General features: G+C 43.0%; 1 protein-coding gene across 2 annotated transcripts in view; it reads right to left on the bottom strand.

The window, feature by feature from the left end:
• MYOF (myoferlin) overlaps positions 1-16162 on the bottom strand; it is a 143134-nt gene that overhangs the window by 110391 nt on the left and 16581 nt on the right. For both annotated transcript variants that reach the window (XM_041744274.1, XM_041744275.1), the window contains exons 2-3: positions 9317-9372; positions 7036-7127 (exon numbers count right to left, since the gene is read on the bottom strand). In XM_041744274.1, coding sequence (XP_041600208.1) covers positions 7036-7127; positions 9317-9372 — 148 coding nt within the window. The remainder of the gene's footprint in view (positions 1-7035; positions 7128-9316; positions 9373-16162) is intronic.

The following is a 16162-nucleotide window of genomic DNA, read 5'->3' as shown; positions in this document are numbered from 1 at the left end:
AGGGCAGTTACAGATTCTCAGGACTCAGAGTCAGACTGTGTCATTAGTTCATTCTTATACCCAGGAAGTTTGAGAAACAATGGTCTAAAACCAGTGATTCTAAGTGGGAGCAAGAAAAGTAGAGGGATGGGTGGAGGGTGGGTCAGGGCAGGAAAGGCAGTTGGCAAAGCTATATCTGGAGGGAGGGAGACATGTATGGTTTTTATTTTTTATTTTTTTCATGTATGGTTTTTAAAAGTACCTTCAATATGATAACACACATTCACATTTGAGAATTGGGCACAGAAATCCAATTATTTAATAGAACAAAGTAGTAAGCAAAACTTGAATAAAATCCACTCAGCAAGCCTAGTTATCTGTACTTTTCCTGTGGCTTTCCCTCCTTACTCCATACCAGGATTGTCAGAGAGCCTTGGGGCCTTTGTCCTGTTCATCAAATGTAGAAACACTGGTCCAAGATGTGACTCCCAAACCTGGCTGTGTATCAGCCCCCCTCTGGGGCTGGGCTGTGTTCTGTACTTTTCACAAACTCCATTCCTGGGTTTTGGAATCACTGACCTGGTCTGGGGCAGGTTTTGCAGGATTCAGGGCTGGCAACAACTCCCTTTTTTTCCAGTCCCTCCCAACCCTGCTGCCTGTGGCAAATGGCGTCACTTTAACCAGAGAAGGAACTGAGTGGAAGCCAAAGCCTCTGCAACAAAAGCTCTCTGGATCAGTGAGGCATCTTGGCCAGAGTCAGTCACTTTGTGGCTGCAAGGAGGTCAGCTAGCCTAATGCCTGGCATGCAGGCTTTGCTCAATAATTAGTTCTGGAATAAATGACTGTAACCTGCTATTTTGTTATTTTCACCTAACCAATTCTCCTGTTCACTCAGTCCTCAAAGCTCTGAATCTGTGCTTGCCTGTTTTAACAGTGTAGGGGAATACCCAGGCTCTGCCTCTGTCTAATTCCCCCAGCCATTAGAATCAAGGTAGTAGCTTTCATGTATTCACTCATTCATTCACTCATTTATTTACTCATCAAGTACTTGGACCTAACAAGTAAAGGAGACAGAATAACAGTGATTGAGAATTTGGAGCTATGCAGCACTGACTAATTCAGACTCCTCCTCATACTAGAGGCCGTATACAGGTTGTTTTACTTCTCTGAGTCTCAGTTTCCTTGTCTGTAAAATGGGGATTATGGCAGCTACTACCTAACAGTATTGTAAGGATGGTGCAGTAAGTGCTTAACAGTTATTTATTTTTTTTATTTCAGACACTACTCTAGTAAAGGGGATCCAAAAGAAGCATGTGATGCCAGCCCAGTACTTACAGGGAAAGCTGGTATGAACTCAAGCCTAAATCACAGGAAAGTGGGATATCTATGCAGGGATATGGGTAGGCAGGCAGGAATGAACAGATAAGAACCCTTTTAACTACCCACATCCATTTCTGTGCAATCACTGTGCAAAGTTCTTAAAACCAGCCCTTTCTACACAAAACAGCTCCCTCCCCAACCTCAATGCTGTGTATACCAAGAGTTTCTCTGGAAAACAATTTTTATTTTCAGAATTAGACCAGAAGTAAACTTCAGCTATAGCTGAATTCTCATAAGATCCAATTAATGGAATCTGAATAAAGTTTTTAAAGCCAGAGTTTTCATAAGATATTCCACTATAAAACAGACTCCAAAATAATTCCTTATGCAAAAACCCTACCTAACCAGTACACACATATACATATGCACATATGCACGCATACACACACACACACACACACACACACACACACACCTCTCATCATTTTCTCCTCTTTTTCCCCTGCTTTATTTTTCTTCATCGTTACTGATCACCATCTGATATGTTCCCTCCTCTCAGATATAAACCTGATAAAAGGCATGGAGTACTCCCAATGCCTAGAGCAATGTCTGCACACATAGGCATTAGTAATTATTTGTCGAATGAATACATTAATTGATACGTCACTGAAGATAGTCCAATAACTTGGCAAATGACTTACAAATTGTAAAGCTTCCTTTCCTAAGAGATGGTCCTCCAAGTGCAATTAGAGGATAATTATAGCTCTTGTCATTATGAAATGCCTTTCTCTTTCAAGTCTCTCTAGGTGTCTTTCTCCAGGGCTGTTGTCCCCCTTTACTTACTCATGAGATGTTAAGGGATGCCCGCAGGACTGTGGCAGCTACTTAGCAGTTCTCTCCAAATACGGGGGCTCAGCCTTAGCACCCGGAGTCAGCCAGCCCAAGCCAGTTTTGATCTTTTCATAGTTTTGCCACTCTATTGATAGATAATATGGAACTAAAGACAACCGAACCAAGAACTCCTTTCCACAGTAACTCTGGCTTCTGGTTTAGATGTCCACACAGTCTGAGAAGTTGCGTCAGTTAGAAAGCCCGCCTCAGCCCATGGGTTGTCCATCCCTCCTCACCAACTACAGGGGAAGAAAGCAAGGTGGTGGCTCCACCTAAACAAATCTCACTATCATGTGTACATGTGGTGATGTGAGAAGTGAGCCTCATTGCTAAGAGAAATAAAAGTATAAAAAGACTGAAGACAAGGTCTTCTATATACCAGGAAATGAAAATTTCTCATAAGCCATACCATACTTCTCCACTAAATCAATTCCATTCCAAACCACATTCTCTGTTTTCTCTAATAAAAAACGAAAACAAAACCTCCAAAAAACCCCACAAACCTTTAACCTTTAGTTCGTATATTTTGCAACCCAAGCTTGTCTCTTTTCCTTTTCTAATTCTGTATCCCCAGGTCCCACTTTGTGTGCATGCGTGTGTGTAGCTCTAGACTCCCATCTGCAGTCCCCAACCCTGGGAGACAACTGGGACCTGCCTGACTTCCCTCTCCTTGAACTGCAGCCTGGAAATGCTCTCTAGGCGTTAAGCTGGGCACTCGAAAAGCTCATTTCATTGACCTCCCCTTTCTCGGCTGTCATTATCCTATGCTGCTGGTGTTCAATATCTGAAACCATGGTTACATATGTTTCATCTTGTTTTTTGGTGCAGCAGGTGAGTGAGTACATCTAGTCCCTGTTATATTATCATAATGCAAGCAAATATCCAAACTATGATCACTTTAAGGACTGGAGGGGTTAAGTCACTTGCCTAAGGTCCCCACTAGTCACCAGGAGAGCTGAGTCTCTAAGCAGTCTCTGGCTCCCGAATCTCAGCTTCCAAGCATTATGATCTGCTGCCTCCCTGTGAGCTCAGGGGTAAGCCCCACATCTCTCTACAAAAAGGCAGGAGCTTTGGCACAGGCATGCGTTTCCCTTGTGATCTGACTCCTTTAAGTTCTGACTTCTTTGCAGCTTAAACCGAAGTTGGAACCAGAGGGCTGTCCAGAGAGCTGGGCTGGACAGTCTACACCAATGGCCCATTACTAGTGGGCCAACTATCCAATGCAAGATACTTTAGGTTTCATTCATATATTTGTATCATAAACTTTTTAAAAAATATTGTATTTATTTATTCATGAGAGACACAGAGAGGCAGAGACACAGACAGAGGGAGACGCAGGCTCCCTGCAGGGAGCCCGATATGGAACTCAATCTCAGGACTCTATCAAAGGCAGATGCTCAACCACTGAGCTACCCAGGCATCCCTGATATCATAAACTTACTTGTTAATTCATTCAAAACACACTTACTGAAAGCTTATTATGTGCTAGGCACTGTACTAAGCGTTGGTGTTATAGTGGCAAACAAGATAGATGTGGAGCTTATAGTAGGGGAAGGGGAAGGCCAAGTGAGTAACCAAATAGATAAGAACATGTCAGATGGTGGTGAACTGAGCTAGATAAAGCAGGAATGTGGACCAGCTACATCTTTCAGTACTTATCTAAAACCCAACACAAATGTCCACATACCCAGCTGGACTCCCTCCACCCTTTCCATTCCCATATGAGCTCACTAACAAGAAGGGCTCTGAGAAAATAGGGCAGGGAAGTGAGCTGGAGAGCAAAAGTAGGGGCAGTTCTAGGGTGGGTAGTCCAAGGTATGGAGCCAAATGACTACATTTCACATCTACTGCAGTTAGAAGGAAAGAGTATTCCATGCAGAGTGAACAGAAAGACAAAAACCCTAACTGGTAACTCTTTTTCCTCTTTGGCATGCATGCACACATGCACACATGCACACACACACACACACACACACACACACACACGCTAACCTGAAAACTCATTGTAAACACCTTTCATTCCTACATTTCCAGGCTCCTGAAGCTGATTCTTCTTTAGGAACTCAAATGGAGTGACAGCAGGACCAGGATGCCAAGAGATCAGAGTCCCAGTTTCAAATCTCATCTCCATTTCTCAAGGTTATTGTGATGACCACAGGAGACGAGAATATATTCTACAAATTTATCTTGTCCACTGTAAAGCATGAGCATAAGTGACTTGTTATTCAAGAGTATAAAAATGCCTGCTTGAAACCATTAAATAAGGAGGAATTATCAATACTCTGATGACTGTTCTTAATTTTTTTTTTGCAAAATTAGAAAGAAAAATTACTTTTACTCTAGCCAACAGTTAACGAATAATTCCACCTACATTTTGGTTCCCACAGGTGGTTTGAGGTTTTCAGTATAATGTAAAAGTCAAGAGCAAAGGCCTAGATATAAATGCTGACTCTGACACATACATACTGTATGACCTTGAGCAGAATACTATGAGTCTTTGGGGAAAACTATGACTTGCTTCATAGTGTCTGTGAAGATTAAATAGGATAATGCATCTAAAGAGGTTGGCATAGCCCTTGGGATTCCCTAAGTGATAGCTGTATTGCCTGTCTGCAGAGGGAACTCTTCATTCTTCAGTGGCTATTAAAATCCTTCTACTCTGACATTTCAGCTAAAAATATTTCATTTTCATCACATGACCAAGAGGCACTTCTGGCTCCTTTTTCACCTTCATTCAGCCTGGATGGTTGGTTGAATGACTATGAAGTGGAGAAGAGCAGAGTCTGCACCGAACAGCCCAGCAGGCTCCCAGAGTCCGAGGAGGGACATCGCTGACATACCAGAGCAATGCTTGCATGGACTGGACCTGGCAGTCTGTTGTGGGTGTGGGCATGGGTGCACAGGCAAACCTGTTTTTTTCCAGGCTCAGAGCAGCAGATGCTCAGTGAGAGTCCTGTTTGCACAACTAGTTTCCACAGCAACAGGAATGTCAACAAGCAAGACATTCCTTAAGCTGGTAGAAAAATCCTCTGCCCCAGCCTTGCACTTTCAGGTAAAAGACGGTTCCCACACTGAACAGTGAGCAGATCCCTGAAGGCCAAATTTTTAGTAAGAAAAAGCCAAGAAAAAAAACCTGGGGCAAAAATACAGAAATAGTTTGGACAAATATATAGCATATTCCCAGATGGGTTAAATTTCTTTTTCCTGCAATATACTTACGGGCAAATTTGAATTTGACCAAGGTGTATGCATTGTTTACTTGGTGGCCACAAGGTCAAAGTTCACAGTTCCTGGCTGATGGTGGAGAAGCATGCAGCTTAGCACAGTGAGCGCACAGACAGCACAAGGTCATTATCACCTGCACTGTTCATTTCAAAGTTTTTGTTGTTTTTTTTTTTAATTTTTATTTATTTATGATAGTCGCAGAGAGAGAGTGAGAGAGAGAGAGAGAGAGGCAGAGACACAGGCAGAGGGAGAAGCGGGCTCCATGCACCGGGAGCCCGACGTGGGATTCGATCCCGGGTCTCCAGGATCGCGCCCTGGGCCAAAGGCAGGCGCCAAACCGCTGCGCCACCCAGGGATCCCTGCACTGTTCATTTCAAAGCAGACTCAGGGTCGCGTTTCACTGGAAGATGGTGAACACCTATGCAGTGACATTTGTAGGACACAGAACTAATCTCCCAATTTAAAAGACCTCCCCCAGGACCCTGCCATAAGGGCTTAAAATTTCCATTTTGTTCACTTCTTCAGATAAGTCACCAGCTGCCTCAGTCACAAGATCACTGTTCTTGGGAAGTTCACATAGTATAAACTATTAGTTCCATACCACCATGATCTGGGGTAGCTTCCCACCCAGACAGCTCCTTTCAACCAGTGAGCCTCTGAAGGACTGAGATACAGGACAGGTAAATTCTGTTGGGAAAAGAATTGGCAGAGGGTGCAGATATGGCCCAGAAGGCAGGGTGGAGTGGGCACCCTGGTGGGAGCCTTGAAACATAAATACAGATACTGGGTGCCTGGGAGAGGTCAGGAGGAGGGAGGCCCCCTACCAGAAGCGGGGTGGGGGGGAGATTGAAAGAGTAATGAACAGAGGCACCTGGGTGGCTCAGTGGTTGAGCATCTGCCTTTGGCTCAGGTCGTCATCCCGGGGTCCTGGGATCAAGTCCTACATTAGGGTCCCCACAGGGAGCCTACTTCTCCCTCTGCCTATCTCTCTGCCTCTCTTGTGTCTCTCATGGATAAATAAATAAAATCTTAAAAAAAAAAGAAATAAAGAAAGAGTAATGAACACCAGCTTTGTATTTTGCCTGGAATTTACCTTTTTCTGGCCTGAAAATTCCCATCAAAATAATGCCACAGTAATGGCCTGCTCACTTGGTCATTATGCTCAGCAGACACCACAACACCAAGTGCAACATATCTCTCAGCAAGATGCATGGAGCCCCAAACTTTGGAAGGACCCTATATCACGACCCACCACATTTTCTTTGTTCAAATTTAGGAAGAGAATGTCAGGATCAGATAGACTGCACATCAACTCAGTCTGCAGAAAGGGACACTGAATATCCAAAATAAGTGCCAAGCTGAGGCTTCAGGTGGGGATTTGCCCTCTTCCCATGAGTGCTATTAGGGGGAACTATTGTACAGAAGTTTGGGAGAAGGCACTATGATCAATTAATCACATCTGATATTGGCTCAGAAGGCTGTGGGGGGCAGTGGGACATGGAATTGAAGCACAGTTACATTGGAAGTATATAAAAATGTCATTAACAATATGTTCCTTCAACAAAATAGACAATAGTAAAATAATATGTAAAATGAAAAAAATAGTTGATATCAACTTACTTATTTTGTCCAATTGTCTCAAAATCTTTCACAACAATTGTAAGGGAAGATGAAAAGTCCAGTGGTATACCCCTCAAGTCAAACTCCAAAATCTGTGCACAGGAAGGTTATAAAAACAAAAAAGTTGTTAAAGAGATCAGGGAGTATAATAAGATGTACAAATACTAAACACCAGGTCATTATCTTCACCAATAACAATCTTTTGAATTACTTAATTCTATAGTTAGATAGAAGTGACCAAATTCCAAACCTGAAAGCTGTTGAGAGCTGTGGGAAGGCAAACCAGACTTAGCCTCAGAGGACCTGGGGTGACTTCTGCTTCCCATTTTCTAGGCTCAGTGACTATGGACAAGTCACCAAACCCATCTCATAGAGAATTTACTTCATGTCCACCACAATTGGCTAGAAGAATAAAATGAATGCTTTCTTGGCTAAATACTTGCTCTTCCTAATCATATTATTATCAAAGAGACGAATAATCTAAAAATACATTTTCTAAAATGCATCAGCCCTTTATTTTAAGTTCCACCAGGATTAGTCTGTAGTCAGATGAGACTTTCATCTTAATATAATAAATTGCTGTTTAATGGCAAACATTAAAAAAAATCAAAACACCAGTGATGTCTTTGATTGATTATGTAATATATGAATTAAATAAAACAGTGTCTACTGATGATTTGATTCTCCTTGTAATGGGTTTGGAGTAGATGGAGAATTTGTCAGAGCTCATGTTAGAATACTAACTCCAATGGGTGTGGGTTGGCATCTCATTTGGGCTAGATTTTAGTTATAAAACTACAACTGAGAAGTTTACTTGATAAATACATTTGCAACGTAAAAAATAGATGTTGGAAACAAAATGGGGCGAGATGGGTGATGCCCTGCGGAGGACATGTCTGTTTACGTATCCATCTACCTCTCTGCCATTAGCCATACGGATTGACCAAGTATAAAGACACCTGTTAGAATTACTCAAAACTTGAAGCACTAAATGTATACATGTAAGTATTTTCAATTTGTTTTATTTATCAAGCTCTGTACAAGGTGCTAGGATCCACAGTGTCCATTGGACCAACCAGACTAGCCTCTTGCTTTCACAGAACTGGCCATCCAACTGGCTGTGTTCTGGGTTCCAGTGAAATTTCAAAGAAGTAGAATTGCCTCAGAATTTTCTTCTTCTCAGAAAGGCATTAAAAAGGCATTTTGTCTTCACTTCATTCAATGAAAAGGCAAAGTCTTTATTTTACAGGATATTGACACTAGTTGTGGGGGTAGAGACAAATTTACAGTTGGTGGAGGAGAAGTCTTCACAGCCTGATGACTCAGTGAAAATAACAAAGACATTTATCCTGTGCTTATCCAGGAAGGTTTGATTGGCTTTTGGGAAAAACAATGGGGCTTATGATCATCTTTTAAAAAATTAGTCAGCATAGGAAAATCTACTCAGTGGAAAGAATTAAAATTTTCACATACCTATAAATATATTCAACATGGAACTGTTTATAAAATAAAGTCCACAGTGGGAGAAGTGAAGAAATTATAACCCTTCTATAGAATATTGCATAGTATTAAAATATTTATGAATGGAATTATATGTTATATGCTCAGAATATAATAATAAGAAAAAATAGGATAGGAAGCCATATGTGCTATATGATGCTAATTTGCCAATTTCATATTTTATTCAATATATTTATGCAATAAACATTTATTGATATATCCCAGATGTTAACAGTAGTTAATTCTGGGTAGTGGATACAAAGGTCAATTTTTTTATGTTGATCTGAAGCTTTCAAAATGTCTACATTAAGGATATATTACTTTATCAAAACATGAAAAACAGTAAATGTCATTACTCACCCAGACACACAAAATGTCATGTAATACACTCTTGATTAGTCACATGCAGACAGGTGTTTAAATATGGATCTTTCCTTCTGGGGCTCTGAAGATGATCTAACCCCACCCTACTCTACATATATGCCCCAGACATGCGACATAACTGCACCAAGGTCACTCAGCAACCTCCAGACTGTTTCAGGTTAGACTCAACCCTCTCACTCCAGGTCTAGGCTTTGCTCACTGTACTACTGTATTATGTCATTGTGGTATATCTCCTGAACGGTTCTGCTGTCTCTGTGGCCACAAGGGAAATGGAGGGGTGGGGGTACAATGCAGAGATTCTTCCTCCAAAGGGAAAAGCTAATCTTTGACCCAAGATGGTACATTCAGAGGTAGCTTATCCCTTGAAACAACGTAAAAAAAAAAAATCACAAGTTACCTCATTCCAGACAGGATTGAGTTCGTTGTCAACTTTCTTTGTTTTCTTTTTCTCATCTGCAAATAAAAAAAGAGATCAGTTAATTAGAAATATATTTTTTAAAGATTTTATTTATTTATTCATGAGAGACACACAGAGAGAGGCAGAGACACACGCAGAGGAGAAATAGGCTCCATGCAGGGAGCCCGATGTAGGACTGGATCCCAGGACCCCGGGATCACACCCTGAGCCAAAGGCAGATGTTCAACCACTGAGCCACCCAGGCGTCCCTAGAAATATTTTTTGAACATGTACCATTCATTCTTTCATTCAAAGAGTGTTCCCCTGAGGGCTGACTAGTGTGCCCATATTTTCTCATTCCTCTGCCTAGAGCTGGGGCTATCTGAGTCAAAGTTTTCCAAACTGAATGGCATTTATTTAGCCTAAAATGTTTCTTCTGTGCCCAGATCTACAGGATGTTAGGGGATGAGGGACTCAAAATCATGGGAATGCTGTGATCCCCTGCCTCTCCCTCACCAGCTCCCATAGACCAAGGTTACCCAGGGCCTCCACATCTCCAGCTTATTGCAGAAAGAAGCCAACGAAGCTAACCTTTAACAAACAAGCGTTGCCATTTTATAGATGTGACTACTGAGATTCAAAGGAACAAGGAAATTCTTGTGAGCTAATACTGGGCACTGGGTCCTATATAGCCTGCAATTTCTGAAGCCCATGTTGCCTCTGCATGTATTAACTCTCCATAGCTTCATGAGCTGGACTCCCTCCCTGGGCTTCGGCACCCGGTAATTAGTGGGTATATATTTTCTGGGACCGGCAGAGAATATAGGGTCTCCATTACTCCAGGCTCACCTTTTCTGAAGATACAGATTTTCCTTTTCTGTATCTGAGACTGGACAGTACACCTCCCTGGATGAATAAATGTTAATCCAGCTAGTGCTTAAAGTTTCCTTGGAGAAGTCCAAAGAGCAGGGGCATCTGTTGGGTCTCTAATCCCCAAATACTTATCAAAATAAAAGCTAGTGTTTGAATACAAAAGGTTGTAAGCATGAGCTCATCTGTTTTCAGGGAAAAAAAAAAACAAAGCAGTTTTCCTTCTGTGTATCTCCTTTACTATCACATAGAACATTCACACACTTCTGACACCAGAGGTATGGGGGGGGGGGTCCCCCACCAAGCAATCTTATGTGACATTGGTTAGGTGTTTTACTATTTAACTCAATTCTGACACTTACTTACCTGGAGACAGCTTCAGATCCCACAGGTTAAGGGTTCAGATGACAATAGCAAGTCCAGGCTGTCATGTGTGCTTCTGACCTAGCAGGCTATAAATCTGAGGTTCCCATAACTCCCTCATTGGGTTCAATTAATTTGGTGGAGTGGCTCACAGAACTCAGGAAAACAGTTATTTATGTTTACCGGTTTATTTTTTTTTTTAATTTTTATTTATTTATGATAGTCAGAGAGAGAGAGAGAGAGGCAGAGACACAGGCAGAGGGAGAAGCAGGCTCCATGCACCGGGAGCCCGATGTGGGATTCAATCCCGGGTCTCCAGGATCGCGCCCTGGGCCAAAGGCAGGCGCCAGACCGCTGCGCCACCCAGGGATCCCTCTTTACCAGTTTATTAAAGGATACGATAGAGGGTACAGATGAACAGCTAGATGAAGAGATACATGAGGTAAGGTTTGGAAGGTTCTGGGCACAGGAGCTTCTATCCCCATGGAGTTGGGAGTTCTCAGAACTCCATGCTTTTGGGGTTTTATGGAGGCTTCCTCACATAGGCAAGATCAATTATTAACTCTATTTCCAGCCCCTTTCCCCAGTCTTGAGAAGTGGTTGGCAGGGCCAAAAATTCCAAGCTTCTCATCATGGCCTTGTCTTTCTAATGACCAGTCCCCATCCAGGAGCCCACCCAGAGTCACCTCATTAGAACTAAAGATGCTCCCACTCCTATCACTTAAAAATTTATAAAGGTTTTAGCTCAGTGCCAGGAAGTGATGGGGAATGGGGGCAGAGAACAACACAACATGCATATTTTCTATTCTCTCACATCATCTAATCTCTTTAAAAACCCCAGGAGAGGGTAGCCCGGCTGGCTCAGTGGTTTAGCGCCGCCTTCAGCCCAGGGCCTGATCCTGGAGACTCAGGATCGAGTCCCATGTCAGGCTCCCTGCATGGAGCTTGCTTCTCCCTCTGCCTGTATTTCTGCCTCTCTCTCTCTCTCTCTCTCTCTTTCTGTCTCATGAATAAATTTTAAAAAATCTTAAAAGAAAAAACCCTAGGAGATATGTATAATAATTTTCATCCCCCTTTCAGAGGTAAGGAAACTGAGAAGTAACATATTCAAAGTGACCCCGTTAGTAAGTGGCAGGGATAGGTTTTAAACTCCAGCAGCCTCTCCTCCAAGAGTTGTGGGACTAACCACCTCATTCTTCCAAGACCTCAGCATAATAAAGCCATGAATCACCACCCTCACTCTGCTAAGTATTAACTTTTCCACTTGAGTGACTCCCAGAGCCTAGCTGGCTTCCCTTTCTAGACTTCAGCATGACCCTGCTCATTGGCTCATGCCTGGACCTGTACTGATTAGTTCTAAATGTGGTCTTTCTATGTGGCCTATGGAACCCCTCAATGGACCTGATTCCGATAGCACCTAGAAGCTGTCCTGTCCCCTCCCACATTGCCATTTGGCCACACTCACCCCTCCTGTCATCTGATGGAAACCTCTCAATTTTGTTCTCTGGTTACAGAATAAGCAAGTACTCTTGAGAGAAAGAGAAGCCAAGCAAAGTTTAAACTGATGGAACTGGACAATGGGCTTCTTTCGATAATTGTAGCAGCTCCCTCTAAATAATCACCTACAGGGGCCTGGATGTGCATTCTACTGCCATGTCTCTAAATTCTTACAGCACCCTTGCAGGGTTAACATTCTCATCCCTGTTTTACAGACAAAGAATTGAGAGAAGCTGGTTAACTTGCCTAAGGTCACGCAGCTAATAAAAAAAGAGAGCCAGAATCTGAACCTACATCTCCTTGGCTCTAAAACCTGACTGTGTGTTCACCACCGCACCATAGCGCCTGTCTGGAAGCTGTCAGAAACACTAGATAAAGAAAACACATAAATATAATATGTGTGATGCACTTGGCCTCCTAGGCAATGGCCATAGGAAAGTCTAAAGGTCAGGTTTCAGAGTACCCTGAGACTCTCTAAGACTATCTGCTCCAACACAAAATGTGACATCTGTGAGTTTTTCTGGGGAAACAGTTTACTGATCTCATCAGATTCTCACATGAGTTCATGATCTTCACAAAAGTTAGGAATTCCTGCCTTGCACAAGCATGAAATGGTACCATTAATATCCCTCTAGCTCACCACCACTCTTGCTGCCACAACCAGAGCTGGGTGGCTAGAGAACTGAGTCAGGAAGGAGTGAATCTAGATCCTGGGACTGCAGCAGACCTTCAAGGGAAAAGATGGGAAATCGTAAGAGATCACATCATGTAAGTAAAGCAAGGAGAAAGCCACATGTAATTTATGGAAATTGGGCACAGAAGCTTGAAGTAGGACTCAGGTTACTGAAGGATGGTACAGAAGCAAAACTTGGTCTCTGAATCCCCAAGATTCTAGACAGGGACAAGAGCTCCAGAGAGACTGTGGAAAGAGCCAGTACCTGCTCACTTGAGTTGAATCTCAAGCTGGTTACTGACCTGGGAGTCAGCATACGAGAAGAAATGCTGCATGGGGACCTTGAAGCTGAGCCTGCTACTACTGACCCCCCTCCCCTTCCCCAATAGGGGCTGGATTGTTCCAGAGTTAGCAATTGCAGAGTGTGAAAAAGGAAGGGTCATTTGTTCATTCATTCATCTTCAAACATCTACCCAGCACCTATTATGTGCTGGGAACTGGAGAAACAGAAGAGTACAAGATAATTCTTGGTCTTCAAACATTGAACAAATAGAGTTCACTGGCTCTTGAACAGAAGAGCCAAATGAATCTTGATACATGTTTTCAGCAAACAGCAAACAGCCCACCATGTTCCTGCCTGCTTTGTCCTCATGTTGGAGCTTCCTCCTGCCAGAGGAGGAATAATGGGAATAATGCCTCGTAGATCAACCCATGGAAATGATCCACTAAGTGAGTTCTTCCATAAGCATTAATGAGTTTTCTCATTCTTCTATCCAATAAATAGTTTTGAAATATCACTTTCCAGGCACTGAGCTAGACACTGTGGGAGATACAGAGATCCCCAGACACAGTTTCTGGCTTCAGGTGCTCTAGCAGGGAGGTTGATGTAACTAACGATAGGTGACTGGTACAGAGAGTAGGCTGCAGTTGCCATCAGAGGGGGTACAAATGAAAAGAGGAGGTGACTTCAAGATAGCAGGTAAGACCTCACAGAGGAAGCAGAGGCTGAGCTGGGGATTAAAAGACAAGAATGGGTTGCAAGCGTGGAGTTGGGAAGAAAAAGTTACTCCAGGTGGAGGCAATAGGGTGGGTGGGTCAACCACAGGGGAGAGAGAACAGGTCATGTCTGGGGACACTGCACTGACCAAGTGGCTGGAACAAAAGGGATGTGGAAGGGAGTAGAGGCAACCAGGCTGTGCTGTAAGGTTATGGCCACCCTGTGAAGCCATGAATGCCAAACTAAGCTTCATCTGGCTGATACAAACCACTTCGTAAAGAGGGCTTTAGACATTGGGCTTTAGGGACGCCTGGGTGGCTCAGCGGTTGAGCATCTGCCTTTGGCTCAGCGCGTGATCCTGCAGTCCCAGGATTGAGTCCCACATCGGGCTCCCTGCATGGAGCCTGCTTCTCCCTCTGCTTCTGTCTCTGCCTCTCTTTGTGTTTCTCATGAATAAATAAATAAAAATCTTAAAAAAAAAAAAAAAGACCTTGGGCTTTATAACTCCAAGAGGTTCATAATCCCACAAGAAAAACCAAATTGCGTAACAACTCTTCTGATACATGTTCTTGAACAGACGATCCTGTTGTGTATTAAGAACAAAGAGAACTGGCCGAGTCCCTGCAGATTGCGGGTGACCACAGACCAAGCGAGACTATTCAAGTGGAGCTGTGGCTGCTCCCGGCCCTTGCGTTGGTGTCAGTAGTGCTACCCTCTAGGGGGCGCTCTCTCAGCCAGGCATGTGCTAAATCCTGCACATTGGTCGTTTCATTTAACCTTGCCAGCAAGCCCTCCAAGTAAATTACCTCCTATTTGCAGGGGAGCAAAACAAGCCCAGAATGGTTAGGTAATTTTCCCAAGATCACAGAGCTAGGAAGAAACGCTCTAACTCAGAACTAGTCTGATTCTGTAGTCCACGCATTCAACCACTGTTCCTCCTTCTCCCTCCTCAGCAAGTAAAGATCACCCGCTAACATTAGCTCCTACCTTTCTGAAGAAACCCAGCTCAATTCCTTCTGAAAAGGAGGCTCTCACTTTATCCAAATATGTGACATTACATTTTATTGAAAGTCTATTCACACATAAATATATCAGCTAAAAAAAAAAACCTCGAAAGTAAATGAATTTCTTTTTTGTCAGCAGCCACAGAGCCACATATTTATATTATTCAATTATTCAATTTCACCACTTTTTTTTTAAAGGTCTAAATTGCAGGTGCTAAACATCAGATGAATCACGGGAGCCTCTCTTCCCCTTCTCCACCCCTGCTCTCATCTCTAATTTTATTAAGATGACTGTTTCCTCCTATGGACAGGAATTAAATGCTTTCAACCCAGAACAGAACAACTGACTCAAATGCAGAATGCACTCCGGACCATGACTCAAGGCATTCTTTGGGACATTTCCTGTTTTTTGATAAGTCAGCCTCCCTGCTTGTCTCCATTCGCTGAAGGTCACCATTGCAGTAATTAACCTGCATGCCAACCTCTGAATGAGGTTTTCAGAGAAGTGAATAAGCATTCCTTGCCAAGCCACCCCGCCCTATTGCAGAGCCATTTCCTTTGCTGTGCGCCTGCTGCACAGTGTGCTGGACCCTAAGGGACAAGGCTGCCGAGATCACCAGACCTCCTAGGATCAGACTGCTACGACCCCACTATGAGGGCTCCTGTGGTCGCTCATTTTATCTGTCACTCCGAGAGGCTATGTGCCACTTGTTTGGTCAAACTCTAGCTGTTACCGTAAAGGTATTTTATAGATGTGATTAACATTTGTAATCATCTTTAAGTAAAAGAGATTATGTTCCATAATGTGGATATACCTCATCCAAACAGTCCAAAACTAAGGTTTCCTAGGGAAGATGTTCCTCCAGACTGGAACAGAAACCCTACCTGAGAGGTGCCTGGGTGGCTCAGTCAGTTAAGTGTCTGCCTTCAGTTCAGGTCATGATCTCAGCCCCTGTATCAGGGTCTCTGCTTAGCAGCCAATCTGCTTCTCTCTCTTGCTCTCACTGTCTCTCAGATAAATAAATAAAATCTTAAAAAAGAAGAAAGAAAGCAAGAAAGCAAGAAAGCAAGAAAGCAAGAAAGCAAGAAAGCAAGAAAGAAAGAAAGAAAGAAAGAAAGAAAAGAAAAGAAATCCTGCCAGAGGCTCCAGCCTGCTGGCCTGCCCCACAAATTTCAGATTTGCCAGTCCCTATAATCACATGAGCCAATTCCTTAAAATAAGTCTCTCAATCCCCTTCTCTGAACACACACGTGCACACATACACACACCCTACAGGTTCCATTTCTCTGGAAAACGCTAAAACAAGGAGCAACACCAAGTTAGTAATAGTAATCTACAATGGTAACACTTTTTCAGTGCTTCCAAAGACACCCCATCTCCCTGATCCTTGCACTCCTGCAAGAAAAAACACAGGAGTTGGCCCAGTTCTTCAGACTAGACT

This window comes from Vulpes lagopus, chromosome 2 (genome assembly GCF_018345385.1).
Source record: "Vulpes lagopus strain Blue_001 chromosome 2, ASM1834538v1, whole genome shotgun sequence".
In the NCBI taxonomy this organism is placed as follows: domain Eukaryota; kingdom Metazoa; phylum Chordata; class Mammalia; order Carnivora; family Canidae; genus Vulpes; species Vulpes lagopus.
Note: the sequence above shows the minus strand (reverse complement) of the source record. Positions and strands in the feature narration are given on the sequence as shown.